Source organism: Acartia tonsa, chromosome 10 (genome assembly GCF_053477335.1).
Source record: "Acartia tonsa isolate MP-2025a chromosome 10, ASM5347733v1, whole genome shotgun sequence".
Lineage (NCBI taxonomy): Eukaryota > Metazoa > Arthropoda > Copepoda > Calanoida > Acartiidae > Acartia > Acartia tonsa.
The window spans coordinates 9,620,345-9,639,222 of record NC_137269.1 but is presented as its reverse complement, the minus strand read 5'-3'; the positions used below and the strand labels follow the sequence as shown (position 1 = coordinate 9,639,222).

At 32.7% G+C, this 18,878-nt stretch overlaps 1 protein-coding gene across 1 annotated transcript in view; it reads left to right on the top strand.

Moving 5' to 3' along the window:
- Window positions 1-7,633: 7,633 nt before the first annotated feature.
- LOC145329338 (uncharacterized) overlaps window positions 7,634-18,878 on the top strand; it is a 125,965-nt gene continuing 114,720 nt past the window's right edge. The window contains exon 1 of the mRNA XM_080173398.1: window positions 7,634-8,269. Within this exon, the coding sequence (XP_080029524.1) occupies window positions 7,899-8,269 (371 nt within the window). The 5' untranslated portion in view covers window positions 7,634-7,898. The remainder of the gene's footprint in view (window positions 8,270-18,878) is intronic.

Here is an 18,878-nt window from a genome sequence, read left to right as displayed (position 1 = left end):
GTTAAGGACGTACGGACCGACCCTACTTAAAGAAAAGCTTCGCTTTTAAAAATAAATTTAAAATTCACGCAACTTCGTAAATTTAATTACTAAAAACCTTTTTAATTGCATTGAAACACATATATTTTAAATAAGAATTATTTTTTTTTAAATTTTTTCTCGTATTCATTCGAAACCGATTTATATCCGGTGGATTAGAACCGGTTCTCAGCCATACGAAAAAACTATATATGCATCGTATTATATCCAGCTTTCTACGAATATAAAACTGGTTTTAATCTTATAATTGTACATTTTTATCTGCAGAAAGCTGTTTAAACACGATTTAAGAAATATCTACTATTGTATTTGATGTTAGAAAATCAAATTTTAAAAAAATGTATGGAGTGATCCAATTAATGGAATGAAAATAAGACATCTCTGGTTCTTTCTTCCTAGCTATCTATCTATCCACCCTTTCTTCGAATTTATCATTTAATGAAAATAAAATGATATATTTTTAGTTTTTTCTTCCTTGATATATATGCTATATGTCTATGAAAATGGCTTTTTGTTCACAATTTTTATAAAATGAATTTAAGAATTTTAGAAACAATTTCAATAAGGCTAACAGAGCAACCAAAAAACTTCATTACAGAGAGAGAATATTAGACGCTGGAGGTAATTCTAAAAAACTTTGGGACATTTTGAAAGACACTATGGGAACCAGTAAGAAGGACACACGGATAGAATACATAGAAGTAGGCAACGAAAAAATATATGATGACACTGAAATTGCCAATAAATTTAATGAATACTTAGCTAACATAGGTCGGAGCTTAACACCACTTCTACCTAAAATTAACAGCAGTACATTTCAACATTACCTCCCCCCCCCCGGCAGAAAGCACATTTTTCATAAGACCAATAACAGAGAGATTTTTACTAGAATTACTAGGCAACATGAAACACAAGAAAAGCAGTGACGATAATGATATAAGTTTATATCTAGTCAACTTTGTAAGAATAACAATAATTAAGCCTTTACTACACATAATAAATTTAAGTTTTGCAACGGGGACAATGCCAGACGGACAGAAAATAACAAGGACAATCTTAATCCATAAAAGCGGACCATTTTATTACTTGGATAATTATCGAGGAGTATCTCTTATAAATAGCTTTTCCAAAATTCAAGTAAAATGCCTTTACATCCAATTAATGGAATTCTTACAGCAACAAAGATACTTTAATAAACTTCAATATGGATTCCGACCTGGTAGATCAACTTTCCATGCAATATTACACCTAGTCAACAAGATCACTGCATGCCTTGCATCCGGCAGAGTCGCAATGGTCGTTCTGCTGGAAGTAAGGAAATGCTTTGACATGTTAGATAGGTCTATTTTACTAAAAAAGCTGGAGAATTTAGGGGTAAGAGGACATGCACTTAATTGGTTTAAAAGTTACTTCAAAGACAGACGACAAAGAGTTTTTTACAAAGGAGTTAATTCTAGCAGAACTGAGTTGATAGACTGGGGGGTGCTTCAAGGATCGATTCTGGGCGTTTTGCTCTTCCTCATTTATATTAATGATATAGATTCATGCTCGGACACTCTATTAAGCTATTTATTTGCGGATGATAACTGCGCATTTTTAGAAAGCGACACCCTGGCCAACCTTATTAATCTAGCAAACATTGAATTACCAAAATTATTAGCATGGTATAGCAGTAACAAATTGCTATTACATCCGAAGAAAACTAAAGTCCTTATCTTTGGATTAGCAAGGAATGAAGGTTTTTTAGACAATATTAATTTAGGTTTACTAAGGGAATTCCCAGTATATTTCGACATGAATGATGAAGGACAGAGTGACCCAAGTAAAATAACTAAATTAACACTTACCCCCAACGAAAACGAAAAGTTTTGCAGGCATTTAGGAGTTCTCTTTGATAATAAACTCTCATATAAATTTCACTTTGATAATTTAAGAATTAGAATCAGTAAAATTATATTCACAATGAAAATGATGAAAAATCTTTTACATAAACAACATCTTATATTAATATATAATTCTTATTTGAAAAGTTTGTTGGACTATTGTTCCCCCCTATTTGTTGATTTACCTAACGCGCGTACCAAACCTATAATGAATTTACAAAAGAAAGCAGTTAGGATAATCAGCAGAACCAATAGTAGAGCACATACCAAGGATCTATTCATTGAATTAGGCATACTACCTTTTAAAAAACTTGTATTATTTAACACGGCCAGATTTATGTTTCTTTACATGAACAAAAAGGTACCCGCAACATTTGACAACACTTGGAAATTAAACAGGGACACGCGAACTCGAGGGCTAAGGAACGATAATGATTTCAGTATTCAATTTACGAACAAACAGTATATCAAATCCCTCCCACTCTTTTCTTTTCCTAACATATGGAATAACTTACTGGCAGACATTAAGTCTTTACAAGACAAAAACCTTTTCAATAGGAAACTTTTTTTACAAATCCTACTATCAGACTAATTATACCTTAATATTATTTCTATCGGAATAAGAATATTAGTATTAACTAGGTAGCTATTCATGATAATTAAGAATCCGGATCGATGATAATTACGCGAACTTTCATACTATTTTCATTATCTTATTTAAGCGTTATTCTTGTTAATCTGGTCAATTAATTAATATTCTTAATAATACACACGGACAGACTCTAGCGAATTATAGAGCAACGTCGCAATTTTACACATATTTATATTATTCACAAAATTTTTACACAAGTGGATAAAAAAATATCGATTTTATGCTATTCACACTATTCTCATTTATAACATGGAAAATTATCAAAATATTTTATTACTACTCTACCTATATTCTTAATAATTCTTCGCAATTCGATATTCAATCAATTTTTTCCAATAAGCACGAACAGACTTCAACGAATTATAGAGCAACGTTGCAATTATATAACTATAATAAAAAACAAATTATTCAGATTGATACGGTACATATATTTGTAATTGCATACTGCGTCACACATTGTAGGAATTTTCATAGTAATGATAAAAATATTGTTGCATTTTTGACTATAAACTAGTGTTTAATATTAGTAGAGGTAGACATAGTAATAATAATATAAGCTGGCAAGTAAATTAACTAATCGAGGATTTCGACGCTCATATTGTGAGCCTCCTCGATGGCGACCTCAACGTCCGAGTCAGAGTCAATGGCTATGACCGACGAAGCCTGCTCCTCCTCCTCTTCCTCCTCTTGATCATCCTCGGGGAACTCGTCCTCTGGATCGGTCAAATCATCGACACCGCCAGATGATGTGTTTGTGTCGATGGACCAGTCGGGCTCGTATGACCAGCGGTCATCGTCCTCGTGATTGGCGGCAGGCTCGTCATCGTCGCTGAGATCCACAGTCTGCTCGAGGTTGAGTGCAATGTCGTACACGGTCAGCGCCATAATGACGCTTTCCTTGTAGCCATTGCACCTGGCCTCGAGCAGCTCCAACTGCTCCTCGTTCTCCTCGCGGGTTTGCTGGGAGGATGGCAGAGACTCCTGCAGCACTTGGAACAGGCCGACCCCCTCATTAAACAGCCGGATGGCTTCGTGATTAATGACAGACTGGAAGCCAGACCGGTACACAAGTTTGCAGATCTCCTTGAAAAAACTCTGCAGAACTTGTCCGCTCCTGTACCAGCCCGGCATTAAGTCTGGGTTCAAAGCAGGTTGTTGCGCTATGAACTCTAATGCATGGGGGGCGGCCGGAACCAAGTTGTTGACGTCAATAGCATTGACGACAACATTGTTGTTGACATTAGCAGCAGCGGCGGGACCATCTTCTATAGGATGCGGGTCCGCATCTACGGCCTCGGCTGCAGCCAACAACGCGTGAATGTTCCCAGACATCACTAGTAGCAAAAAACCAACAATAGTAAGCGTATAATTAAGCGTAAAATTGAGCGTAAGATTAAGGATTAACTTGAAGGATGTAAACTTGGCAACGGTCAGAGAACAATTAAACGGAAATGCAATATCTTTGTCGGTAGGAATTCTTAGCAACATAATAAGCCAATAACATAATCGATATCCCCCACCCCCAATAAAATGCATCTTTATTCTTTGCGCAAATTTAATTACTACCCCTTTTTTCTCTCTTAAATAAATAGTGGTCACATGATGGTAATTGCGCAAAGGGACTTTTCCCCTAAGATCACCAGCCTCAACCCACCCCCATCCCCACATATGACCACCCACCCCAACCTAGTCCTACTCAGCCCCTAACACTAACAGACACACGCAAGCACACATCCATCCATACACACACACACACTTAAAATATTAATTACACCTCCGCAAAAATTTGAAGATGATGAAATGTATCTGTGCGTGTGTCTGATTATTTGTTAGACTGTTTGTTTGTTCTTCTGTTTGTCTAACCCTGGTTGTCGGCATAATTCTTTGTCGGTATGTCTAAAAACACGTGGGGCCTCTAAACAATAAGGATAGGATTAAAATAGATTATAAACGCGAAATAAGAAGGATAAACTTATACAAACGGGCTTGTGCCTTTAATGATAAATTGTAATTTTAAACCCAATACTTAATACTTAATATGACATTTTTCTATGTTCTATAATAGGTCACGACGTAAAAATTAAAAATTTTCTCGGGTAAAGCTTTAGTTCAATAGTTTAATAGATTTAAAATCTTACAACATTCGTGCTATCTAATACTGTCTTATATATTCTGTTATACTTATTTATCTTATTTTAATATTTTACTATTTTTAATACAATAGTCTTTTCGCTGTCTTATGGCGTTTTATAACGTATGTAATATAACAAATTGGTCAAAGCTTGATGAGAGATAAGAAAATATAAGATGGTAATATACACAAATCTTTAGGCAAAATTTTCTAAAAATTCTCACAATTAACCTAATGTTCTTACAAAACTCCACTCCACACCACACATTCAGAAGTACTACGCATTATAATTATCAGGAATAATCATGACATATCAACATATTTTATATTACCAATCAATTTTTTATTATAAATTTAACTATTAATATGATTCATTATTTAGGGAAACACCCTCCCCCATGTCCCACCCGACCCAATCTCCCCGGGGTCGTCAATGAGGTTCTCGGACATGTCATGCTCTTTGATGCTTGAACCTGGCTCAATGGGCCAGGCCCAGGATAAGGACAGCATCGACATGTGAACTAACGCAACAGCTCGTCGGTCTTTTAGACTATAATCACAATAGTGATTGGGTATGAATCATTCATACCCACGACACCCCTGTATGGTAACAAGAAGTCTAGATATATCGTTGGATACAATCATATAACATAAATGTTTATCTATTCTGTTTTAAATAAATGTAATTAGTATCATTGTAAAACGGAAGGGCCAACAACGTCATAGTTGTCGACCAATTCCGCATAGCCAGTGGGCTATTAACCAATGCAATATTGTATCTACTTGTTGATTTCCAAATAAATTATTATTATTATTATTATTATAAGGTTTCATTTAATTTGTCTATCAATCTGTTTTTCCATTTAAACTTAAATTGTATTTAAATCTTAGATTGAACTTTCGTTGATGTATTTATAAGTCTGTATATTTTATATTCTTTCAATTGTTACATAAGTAATAAACTATAAGCCTCTTGTAGACAAATAAACTATCTATCTATTCAATAGGGATATTTATATCATTTGTTCATATAACTTACATTTTTAAAATTTTGAGTCTAAATAAGATTGTATATTTTATTGCAAAATTGTGTAAATACAGGCTACTGTTTAAGGACATACTTACAATTTTAGGACTTGGATATTTAGATGCTTCGCTTAAAATATTGTACCGTGCCATCCTAGGATTCATTGCTCCAAAAATTAGATTAATAGGATGATTAACTCATAAAAAATTTGGTCAAAAGAAGTAAATGAAAATAAACAACATGTTTAAAATGAAATTACGGACTTTATGGTAATGTTTATTGAGTTGCTACGCTTCTTAAATCGTACACAAATGTTATAGGAATCATCATGCAACGTCTTTGATAGGACAATCAAAACATGGCTGAATTTACGCCCCTAAAGGCCTCTAGTAGCACTTTAAATGTTTTTTTTATATATAAAAATCTACCTATTTTGCGTTCAAGTCTCTACAATACCTATGTTTTTTGCGTTCAGGTCTCTATACGTAATTTTTTTATATATTTTTTGTGATTTCTCTTAGGAGGGTGGTGGTACCCTCCCCCAAAATAGTTGTAAACCTTCCCGAGACCTATGAGAAGCTACCTTATTAAGGAGAACCCGATCGGTTCAGCAGTTAGCGAGATTCTTGTCTTCGGTACAAACATACAAACACACAGACAAACATCCTGTTACTTTATTATAAGGATTTATTCCTTATAAAACTATCTATCCATCCATATGTTTAAATCCATCCATCTACCATCATGTTAAAATCCATCAATCTATCCATCCGTATATTCAAACCCATCCATCCATCCATCCTTAATATTTCTTCCTCTTTTACAAAACAAACAAACACACACACACACACACATACACACATACTCACACAAACTCAAATTCACAATGTTGGTGTTCTTAAAGTTAAGAAGATAAAAAACGCAAGAACAAAATCTTTTAAAACTAAATTACATGATAAAACCGTATTATTAAAATATGTATCGTCAAAACGGGATGGTGGTTAGTCCCTAAGTTTTTTGTGAAAAAAAATGGGGGGGGGGAGGGGGGGTTATCTCATTCGCAAAGAAAAAAGCTCTAAATAATTGCATATCATCAGTAAATATATTATCTAAAAATAAAAAAAAAATTGGCCTAGCTGTTAGAGATCTTTCAACATGAAATTTTTTCATATGTGAAAATGTCATTTTATTTTTTTATAAATTCTCTTTCTTTGCTAATATATCTAGTTGTCTGTAATGAATGAATGAACCTATAAAACTCAAACATCGCAGAGCCCCCACGACTCTACCATACCGGCAAATGGAATGTATCATAGCACACAAGAACAACACACACCAAACGTCACGGACGGACAGACAGACGGACAGACAGCACGGCATATTGTACATGTTGATGAGTATTTATTGTGTCTGTCTGTTTGTCTGTTTGTCTGTGTGTAACGCACATATACGAATGAAGAAGATTCTCCAAGCTCGCGGCGTTGATTGGGGGGTGGGTTGGGGAGGGGGCGACGACGCAACGTTGCGTCGCGTCAATTGTTGTTCTGTTGCGCATCCTTTATTTCCCCCCCTCCCCCCCCCCAAAAAAAACATGCGTATTTGCACTTCTCCCCTTCCCATTTCAATTTTGTTGACTGACGCATATTTTGGGGTGAGGGGGGGGGGATGTGTAAAGGGGTGTGTGAATCATGGTTTTGCGTATAAGATGTGTGTGTGTGAGTGTGTGTGTGTGAACCCCATCTCATTCAGAGGATATTGAGCATATACATGTGTGTGTGAGTGTTGCGCATCCTTACATTCTGTGTATGTGTGAATGTGTGGGTATCTATCTATCTATCTATCAAATATCTATCTATCTATCCAACCCTTGGTTGGAAGTATGTATGTGGTGAACAGTCGGATATTACCCCTACAAGGCTGCACAGCTAAGTAACAGCGGAAATATTGCTTGAACACCTCAAGCAACATCCTCTCCCTTCCTCACTCACCTCCCCTCCTTTGCACAGAAACAATCCTTGTTGCTTTTATTAAAAGCCTGATAATAGTGATTTTTTAAAAAGTTACTATTACTTAATATGAGACTATAGTGATTTTAAGTGATTTAAACTAGTAGTTATAGAAACTTTTTTTTAAATTCTAACGTCAAATAAAAAAAAACGGTTGAAAATGAAGTTAAAGTTATCCTTGGTTGTGGCGGCGGCGATTTGTCTGCTGGTTTTGGCGGATCTAACCGACGCCAAACGGGTTATGAAAGGCGGTAAACCCCACAGGCGGTCCAAGAGAACCATCGGCGATATTATCAACTGGAAGCTAGGCCTTTTGCAGAATATTTTTGACGGTATTACCGGATTTTTCGGCGGCGGCGGCGATAATAACTCCCCTAGCAGCAGTTATGGAGCTCCTAGCAGCAGCTACGGAGCGCCCAGTAGCAGCTATGGGGCTCCTCAAAAGCCATCGTATAATGCTCCCTCAAAGCCGTCGTACAATGCTCCTTCAAAGCCGTCGTACAATGCTCCTTCAAAGCCGTCTTATAACAGGCATTTTAATCATTTAGAAAACTATCTTTTAAATTCGAATATAAAAAAACATAAATATACATATCCTAATATAGACAAAAAAATCTAACATGTTTTTAAAAGTGTAATCTCCCTAAGAATGTCCAACAAACAGAACCTTCTTTTATTTTCTTCAGTTTAGGTTATGAAGAAAAAATTACAACTCTATATTTTTAATTTTCTGGAGGGGTGTCTTTTTTTCGTATATTTCAATTTAACAAAAAAAATAGAATTTTTCTTTTATGGCATGGCTTTAAAACCGATTTATAACAACTGGATTAGAACCTCTTCTTAGCCATACTGAAAAATCATAAGTAGCTTCTAATTACAGACAAATTTCCACGAATATTCTAATCTTATATTTTTTCATTTTATTATCCGCGGAAAGATGTCTATAATACGATGCGATCAACAACTATTCTAATCCATTACTAAGTTGAAATTAAGTTGTTCAACTTTATTCTCAAGTTTGACATGATATCAATAAATTATTAACATATTTGATTCAAACACATAAAACCCCAGGGCAATATACAACAAGTTGGTAGCTTGAAAATAAAATCATGTTTATTAGGGATATAATAACATAGTTTTAGGCTTCAAATTAAATAATTTTCTGCCCATTTTAGATCTTTTAAATTTAACAAATACGTTTTTTTTAAATCAGCCACGGATTACCCCATTAGCCTCTATGAGATAGCCACTTCAGGGACTGTATTAGAAAATTGGATCTACTGCAGTTCACGGTAAAATATTGCTGGTAAGCAATATTTCCAAATATCTATGAATTTTAAAGGCTGCTGGCGGCCAAACGGCTGAACGTACAGATCATGCCTGCACACTGTTTTAAGCGGCATAAGAAGGCCTACAAATAATCTGGAATAGCCAGAAATCAAAAATGCATAATTATCTCGCAGTGCAGAAAAATGCGCGAAAAAAAACCTATTTTGTGCGTTTTTTCTTCAGTGAAGTTTTCCTTGTGCATAATTGGATCTTGGCTATTCCAGATTATTTGTAGGCCTTCTTATTCCGCTTAAAATGGTGTGCGGGTATGATCTGTACGTTTAGCCGTTTGGCAGCTAGCAGCCTTTAAAATTCATAGTTTTTTGGAAATATTGCTTACCAACAATATTTTACCGTGAACTGCAGTAGATCCGAAAAATTTAATAAAAATCATTTCATGGAGAGAAAAGGGGTCTTTAAAAGGAACAACCATCTGGAATAAGCAATTTTATGTATAATTTAATTACTGTTCTTATACAAAACAAATGTTATATATACTTATGTAGTAGAAGAAAAACACGATACCCTTTTATGTTCCAATAAAGTCGAGTAGTTTTATATGATTTCAATAAAAATTGTTATCTTTCTCTTGACCAAATAGAACTGAGATAAAACTGCTTGTAGTTTAGGTTATTCTATAATACAAAGTAGCTTGATGTCTGTCTGTCTGTCCGTCCCTTAAACTACTTCAAAATAAATAGCAGCACCAGAAATACTATATTTTTTAAAATTACCTCTTGAGGCAAAGCTTCTAGAGGCTAGGGGCGAAGCTGCTAGTTGTGCCATAATAGAACATATAATTCCTATATACTAGCGGTAGGAATACTTTTAAATTATCAATTAAATCGTTTTAACACTATTTGCTATTTGTTTGACTAATATATTAAATAAATTATTTAAATATTTAAAGCACAAGATCTCTAAAATTCAATGAAGGTGTTGTCATTCTTGTTTACAAAATAGATTATTTTTTCAAAATAAAATAAAAATAATGTTTAGAATAGATTCCCCTCTCTTGATTACAAATGTTATAATGGTTATATAATACGTGGATATATTAACAGGGGAAAATTAGTAAAATCGTTCATACAGTTGGAGGGTTGGGATAGAATGGGATAAAGCTGGTTGATTAGGGGTATCGTCATTTTTGCCAGCTGCGAGTATTACTTTATTAGAGATTACATGAAAATTTGATGCAACATCCAAGCAATAATATATCGATTAATATTGTTTCAGTTTTAAATAAAAAGACTATAGTAACTTAGCATGTAACATTTAGAGTAATAAAACAATAGACAAGTTTTTTTGTCTTTGATTTTAAAATCAGGAAGATATTGTTTTTACTTTTTAAAGCAAAGATTTTTTACATGTCGGATCACAAAAATTTTAGTAGAAAAATTATTCATTTGAATTTTGAAATAGTGAGTTCTGGGGCGATTTACACAGTATTGTAAGCAGACCATCTCTTTAAAGTTTGGTTGTAGCATAATAGTTTTTATGTATTTTGTAAATCCTTATAATAAAGTAACAGGATATCATTTGGTTTGTTTGTATATTTGTCTGTACCCAGGAATATTGCTAACCGCTGAACCGATATGGCGCTCTTTTACATAGTAGCTTCTCATAGGTCCTGGTACCACCAACCTCTCAAGAGAAATCACAAAAGAATAAAAAAATTAAAAATATTCTCGCTTTTCCGTAGAGACTTGAACGCAACATTGACAATTTTTTTCTTCTTCAAAATATGATATTTGAATTTTAAAAAAAACCAACAAATATTTGCAGTGCCACTAGAGGCCTCTAGGGGCTTAGCCGCTACTTTTTTTTATATAATGGAAAATGTCTTCCTTGCTGTTCTTGTTATTACCAATTACAAATGTAAGAAATTTAGCCAAAGATTTACATTAAAGTTTTATTACATTCGATTTCACGTAGTTATCTTTTTTAAAAGCGAAGCTTTTCTATAATTAGGATTGGTCCGTACGTCCGTCCGTTTCGAATAGCTTTTTTCGTTAATCTAGTTAGAATTGTTAGAATTGTCCTATCGATTCCTGTAGTAGTTAAGTACGACGTAAAAAGTGTAGCAACTCTATAAACGAAACCAGAATGTCCGTACGTCCATTTTAAACATGCTATTTTTTTAACAAAAATTTTTATGTGATATAATTATCCGATTGATCTGATTTTTGGAGTAATGATTCCTATTACAATAATGTATAATATTATAAGCGAAACATCTCTATAATCAAATCTTAAAAATGTCAGTATGTCCTTAAACAGAAATATGTATTTTAGAAGTTTTGCAACAAATTTAAGTATAATTTTGTCAAAACTTATATAGATATTTGTATTTTGTATATTCAGTTTTGACACTCTACAAGAGTTAATATTCGTCTGTCAAACCGTTTCAGAGCTTCGCTTTTATTGATGTTGTCATCCTTGTTTCATTTGAAAATACATAAAAAATATGTTATTTTATTTTACATCCTATATTACAACTTCCTTTAATTATAAAAATGCTAATTACAATTCGATAATTTTTATTAGATAAGCTATTGTTTTCAGTACATTTTTTTCTCTCAAATATTCTTTTCATTATTTGAAATTATTTACTATAAGTAATGATTATAAAAACGAATCAGTCTAAAGGAATAAGACAATGGCCGATGAATTAATGTACATCTTCTATAGATTACAATTAGTTGTTGAAACATTGGACCACTCAACTTTATGAAAAACCATTCGAAATTCAACAAAAGTCCATAAAATTGTTGAGCCAACGAATAAGAAAGCGCCATAATAAAACTATACAATTTATACATAATTAATCATCCTACTACTTTATATGATAACTAGCGGCTACGCCCCTAGAGGCCTCTAGAGGGCACTTGAGGAGGGGGAAGTCGAATTTGATAACCCAATTTCTTAGTTTAGATTTTAAAAGAAAAAGAATAAAAAAAATTTTGGGTGGGGTGAAATTTTTTTCTAAGGGGCTTTTCTCTTGGAAGTTTGGTGGCTCCCTCCCACAAAATAGTTATAAACCTTCCCGGGACCTATGAGAAGCTACCCTGTTAAGGAGAACCCGATCAGTTGAGCGGTTAGCGAGATCCTTCGGTACAAACAGATACACAGACACACAGACAGACAAACATCCTTTTACTTTATTATACGGATTATAAAAACGTTTACTGACATCCTAACTACAGTTATCCCCCCTCCCCCCCAGTCCCCCCCTCAAAAAATGTCGTAACCAACAAATGGGAAATAAGAATTATTAGGTTTTTAAAGTCGAGGCTTTTATTTAATTAGGGTAGGTCCGTACGTCAGTCCGAAACGGTTAGCACTTTTGTTGATTTAGACATGTTTGAATTGTCCTATCGACTTCAAACTTTGCATGATGATTCCTATAACAGTTAGGTATAATTTAGAAAGCTTATAATCTGCTTATTGAGTTCTGGTACTTTAAAAGTGTTAATGATCGTTTGTCTCACCATTTTAGAGTTTCGCTTTTATGGATGTTGTCATCCTTGATAATCAAAATATTCGTCTGTCTTGTGTACACTAATTCATTTTTAAATATTTGGGCTGTGTTTTTAAAATTATTGGAGATAGGAAGTTAGTAGTTTAATGAACAAGGATGACAACATCCATAAAAGCGAAGCTCTGAAATGGAAGGTCAAACGAACATTAACATTTGTTGAGTGTCAGAACTGAATATTAAAGCATCAGTTAATACAATTTGTTTCAAAACTGATTAAATACATGATACTGTTTAGGACATACGGACGTTTTTAGGAATTGATTATGGAGATGCTTCGCTTATCACATTTTATCTTGTTGTAATAGGAATCAGCATGCAAAGTTTGAAATCGAAAGTACAATTCTAACCTGTTTAAATTAACGAAAAGAGCTAACCGTAACGGACGGACTGACAGACTACCCCTAATTATAGAAAAGCTTCGCTTTTAAAACATTCAACGAAAAAACTGTTTACAAAAGCAAAAAAATTTTGCCGTTGTTAGCTAAAAATTTTTCATAAATGTAGGGAGGGAGTGAACCTTGGACAGTAAATTACACTGGTACCCAAAGTTTTTTAACCACGATTTCTTATTTTGTCCCACAAACTTTGGGTTCTATTATTGAATTTTTCATTGGTTGGTTCCAATCTATTAGTGTCCAAACTTTTCAACCAATAATTTCAATCTACAGAAGGGGTTATTTGATTTACCATCTTTGTGGATGTACATATCATTTATCGTAGATTGTCTTATCCCTTTAGCCGTTCCTCGCTCAGAAATATGAGAAGCACGCAACAGCAGGCAGCCTGTTAGAATTTTGTAATATTTTACTTTTAAATATGTAATTAAATGTCTTGTATTTTACACTTGGCGTTAGACTTTTAAAAATTTTGCGACAAATTGTCTGATTTTAAGATTCATTAAACTGATGACTAAACAAGGATGACAACATCCATAAAAGCGAACCTCTGAAATTGAAGGACAAACGAACATTAACACTTGTATAGTGTCATAGCTGAACAAGCAGAATATTAATGTTTAAGTATAAACAAAATTTGTTGACAAACTGCGTAAATACAAGATACTGTTAAATGACATACTTATATTTTTAAGACTTGATTAAATTGTACCTTTCTGTTATAGGAATCATAATGCAAAGTTTAAAATCGAGAGGACAATTCTAACATGCCTAAATTAACGATAAGAGCTATATGTTACGGACGTACGGACAGACCCTAACTATAGAAAAGGTTCCCTTTTAAAAACAACATTGTAGCAATAGGCTTTCAAGATAATTTTGAGATAGGCAAATGGAACATAAATTGATCTTCCTACATGTGATATTTTTGTCGAAGGTATCTTAAGGGATAAGACAATGTCCTATGAATTTTGTGTACTTCTCCAATCATAATACATAAAATTACCCATTCTGTAAATCAGAATTATTTGTTGATACGATTGGACACTCAACTAAATGAACCAACCAATCAAAATTTATTAAAAGACCCAAACGTTAATAAGCCAACGAATGAGAAAACATAATTGCTGACATAATATAAACATGTTGTTTTCCAAAAGCCATTTTTGTCGACAATACTGTTCTAATAAAAAGTGGTCGTAGATGACATAAAATCAAAATAAAGATTTACTAATAATATTTGGACTACATACTTAAAATGATTTTGTAAAAAATAATGATTGCAAGGGCTTCAAAAGGACAAAATTTGTAGATTTAACAAGGATGACAACATCCATAAAAGCGAAGCTCTGAAACGGTAGGAAAAACGGACATTAACACTTGTATAATGTCAGAACTGAATAATCAGAATGCGAATGTATAAGAGTCAAAGCAAAATTGTAATTAAATTTGTTGAAAAACCGCTTGATACAGGATAATGATTATGGACATACTTACATTTTTAGGACTTGATTATAAAGTTGCTTCGCTTATAATATTGTACTTTGTTGTCCCAGGAATCAGTATACCAAAAATCAGACCAATCGGATAATTAGGTCACATACAAATTTGTTGTTAAAAATGTAAAAAAAATTCACATGTTTAAAATGGACGTACGGACATTCTGGTAATGATTATAGAGTTGCTACGCTTTCTATCTCGTACCTAACTATTACAGGAATCACCATGCAAAATTTGAAGTCGATAGGACAATTCTAACATGCCTAAATTAACGAAAAAAGCTTTTTTAAAAAGTAAAAAAATCAACATGTTTGAAATGGACGTATGGACATTTTGGTAATGATTATAGAGTTGCTACGCTTTCTAAATCGTACCTAACTACTAAAGAAATCACTATGCAAAATTTGAAATCGATAGAACAATTCTAACATGTCTAAATTAACGAAAAAAGCTATCCGTGACGGACGGACGGACGTACGGACGGACGTACGGACGGACGGACGTACGGACGGACCGACCCTAATTATAGAAAAGCTTCGCTTTTAAAAATCATTATTGTGCATTAAGAGCTTGGTATAACATTGAGAAGTTTTGCTACCAAAAAAATATGGATAATACTAGCGGATATAAAAAAGTTTGTAGTAACACGTAATAACAAAATATGTATTGTATATACATACATACATAATGATTGCCATAATAGTATTTTGCGCTCTTGGCCTGCCTTTGCAAATAAATGTTTATTCGGGTTATGTAAAGGAAACAAAGTTGCGGGTTTCATCATATTTTCATAGTAGATTTATTTCCTATTTCTAGCCCCTGTGGGGGGCTCTAACCTTGCGGGGCAATCACCTGAAGTAATTTAACCTTACCTAACCTAAAATAACCTTTTAAAAGCTAATGTGAAAATACGACGAAATCCGCAACTTCGTTTCCTTCACATGACCCGTTTATTCTAATTAGCGCAGCTGCTTTATAATTAGGTTATTTCCGTACGTCCATCACTTATTCAGGGTAGGATGGGTTATTTACTAAATCATCTAATTTACTCACTTATATTTGTATACCTAATTTTCCTTGATATGACTTCAAAGAAAAAAACTTGTAGAAAAGGTAAATTCAAAAGGTTTAAAATTCGTAATAATATTGGTCTCGGTTACAACTCTTACATAAAATACACATACACCCTTTTTTTATTTGCAGTTTTTTTTGCGCAGATTTTGACAGTTTGGTACTGCAAATTTACTGATTTTGGCACATATATATATACATAGAAGTTGGTCAGATTTATTGCAAATGTACTTTACTATTTTTGTATGTGCGCTAATTAATACAATTATGTAAAGTAATCTATATTTCAAGAAAAGATTTTATTTATCATATCAACATAAAAATGATTAGAATAGCGTTATTTCAATAACAAAAACATTGAAATTAAATGTTGACTAAAAATCAACACATTTCCAGTATGGCTTCGAAACCGATTAGAATCCACACTGAAAAGTCATGTAAAACATCGTATTACAGACAATTTTCCACGAATATAAAAAAATGAAAAATAAGCCAGAACCTTCGGCTTCTCAGGGCTAACAAAACTGGTTCTAATCTTATTATACTTCAATTTTAATACCCGCGAAAAAGCTGTCTACAATACGTTGCGATAAATAATTATTAGTAAATTCTTGTTATATGATCTTTTTTTTACATTTATAGTTAGGGTTATATAATAGTCAAAAACTGCAATATAAACGTTGCTACAATTCAGTAAAAAATTGGAATGAAAAAAAAATGTTAGTACTTTTCCACAAAGTTAATTTCAAGCACTGAACCATCTCCTTTTTTAGAATATTAAATTTTTAATAAAGTGACTAATCCCTGTGGGAGGTCTTAACCCTGGAAGTCTACCTAGGTGCCAACACAACCTAACCTAACCTGACCAAAAATAATAAACAAACAAAATCTACCCCGTCCTTCATTATTTTTGATTTTAAAAAGGTATTCAGTGCTCAACAAGGCACTGTGAGGGATAGTGTCCATATAATTTTGATTTAGCTATTATTAAATATTTCAATATTGTACAAACATACTTACATGCAGATTTGGAAACCAGGAAATAACATTAATTTTAGTTCAGTATTTTTTTATTAATTATTTTTAGTCACATGCTTATTAAGTTTGCTATTTTTTAAACTAATCAAAAAAATAGTTTGATATGTTTAAAACGTTCATAAACTATAAACAAAATAATCTTTTTAAGAACTAAAGTACATTAGTTATTATTTTTTAAGGCAAATTATTTATTTTTGTACTTTTTTAATAATTATAATTTGAAAACAAAACAAATGCAATATTAGAATAATTTATTGCGTAAAAAGTATTTAGTTATGGAATTTAGATATAATTTTTTTTAAAAAATCGTTTTGCGCTAATTTAAATCCTTACAGAAAGGTTTAAATATCCAGACGTTTCTTAAAGTGATAACATGTTGATCTAACAGCGACTTACAATTGTCTAAAGCGCGGCCATTGAGACTTGAAAAATTTGAAGACGTTTTATCCATTTTTTTTAGTTATTACATAGACAAATATGGTATAATGTTTCAAGGTGTCCATTTTTTACTCACTGAAATCTAGGAAATGGATAGCAAAATAACCAAGTCAATCTCAAAAGTAAAACCAGTAACTGGACAAAGTGTCTCCAAAATCAGCCACGTGACGTCATAAAAATGAGGGAGATGAGGGGAGAAGTGTGAAAGAAAAGCTTTAAAAAGAGATGGATAATCACTCATTTTTAGATAAATATTTGTTAACAATATGATATGAACACTTTTTGTTATTTATGTTGTTGTCTATCAAAGTTTTATTTAGCGAATTACAAGTTAATGTTTGGACATTTGTCTAAATTATTTCAAAATATTATCTTCAGCTAGGTAAATACATTAAAATGTGGACTGTACTTTATTGTTTGTTATTAGCGTTGTATAGACTTAGTCTAAGAATTTAAGAGACCGTTAGCTTCAAATGGAAAGAAAACGAAGTTGCGGATTTCGACGTATTTTCACAGTAGCTTTTCTCCTATTTCTAGCCCCTGCGGGGCAATCATTAATATTTATTTAATTTAACCTAAAATAACCTTCAAAAGCTTCTGTGAAAAAATGATAAAACCCGCAACTTCGTTTTCTTTCCAAGACTCAGATAGGCTACTATAAATCAATTAAATAGGCATCACAATTCCACTTTTAAAACAGATAAAAACTATCCTACTTAAAATAAAAACAAATTTCCTTTAAAGTAGCTTAATGTGTTTGCTTTTTAGGGGTTTCCTTTCCCCCTTCTATTTTTTCTTTCCTTTTTAGACGTATTTTATGACGTCACACATGACATTTTCCAGCGCTTTCAACTTCAACTTTGTATATGTCTGAATCAGGTTTTGGGCTGCTTTTCATATTGCTCATTATATATAATTAGAAAACCTCTATCTACATTGAAATAGATAAAAAAAACCTTGTAATTAATTTCTAAAACTGTTATGAAATCTGTTAGAAGAATTTTAAGACATTTTTCCTAGAATGTTTTTTTTAGATGGTATTTTAGATGGGTAAAATGTATATAATTATTAACAAGAAAAAAGGAAGAGCAATTTAAGAATAAAAATTTTTTTAAAGCAACGCTTTTTTATTATTATATAGAAAAAGCGTCTTAAAACTTTTATAATATCATTTATGATTTTCTTAATTTCTTATTCTTAGTTCCTTTGCTTTTTAGCTGTAATTGGGGCAATTAAGTCTCCCCCCCCCCCCCCAGCCTCCATTTAATCTGGAATAATGATTTTAAGATCCCCGAAATAAAACTTGAATAAAGATAAACTTGGTATTTCTATTAGATAAATAGATTCAAACAGCAAATTTTAATCTAATTATCTCATTGGAAACTTCTATATTTTGTTGTTGAAAATCTAATAATGAATATGCCTTGTTGTTGAATAATTAGAGCACTGCCTGTTTTTAACTACATCCTTTTGAGACATTCTCACTAAGGTTGACACAAAACTAGCTCTACATATTTGTATTGTATTGTTAATAAATAATTATCATATTTTAGACAGCGGATATTAAAATAAAAATTTAAAGAATAAAACGAGGTGTGTTAGCTATCCCCGAGGGGCTGAAGGTCCGGGCTAACAAAACTTGTATTAATTTTATGATTTTCATTTTATTATTCGTAGAAAATTGTCTGTAATATGGTGCTATACATGATTTTTCAGTATGGCTGAGAACCACAATATTAATACTTAAACGCTGTATATTTATCTGTAAATTCTTTACACCTTCACCTAAAAGAGATAACTCGGTGATTTAAATCATAAAAAATGC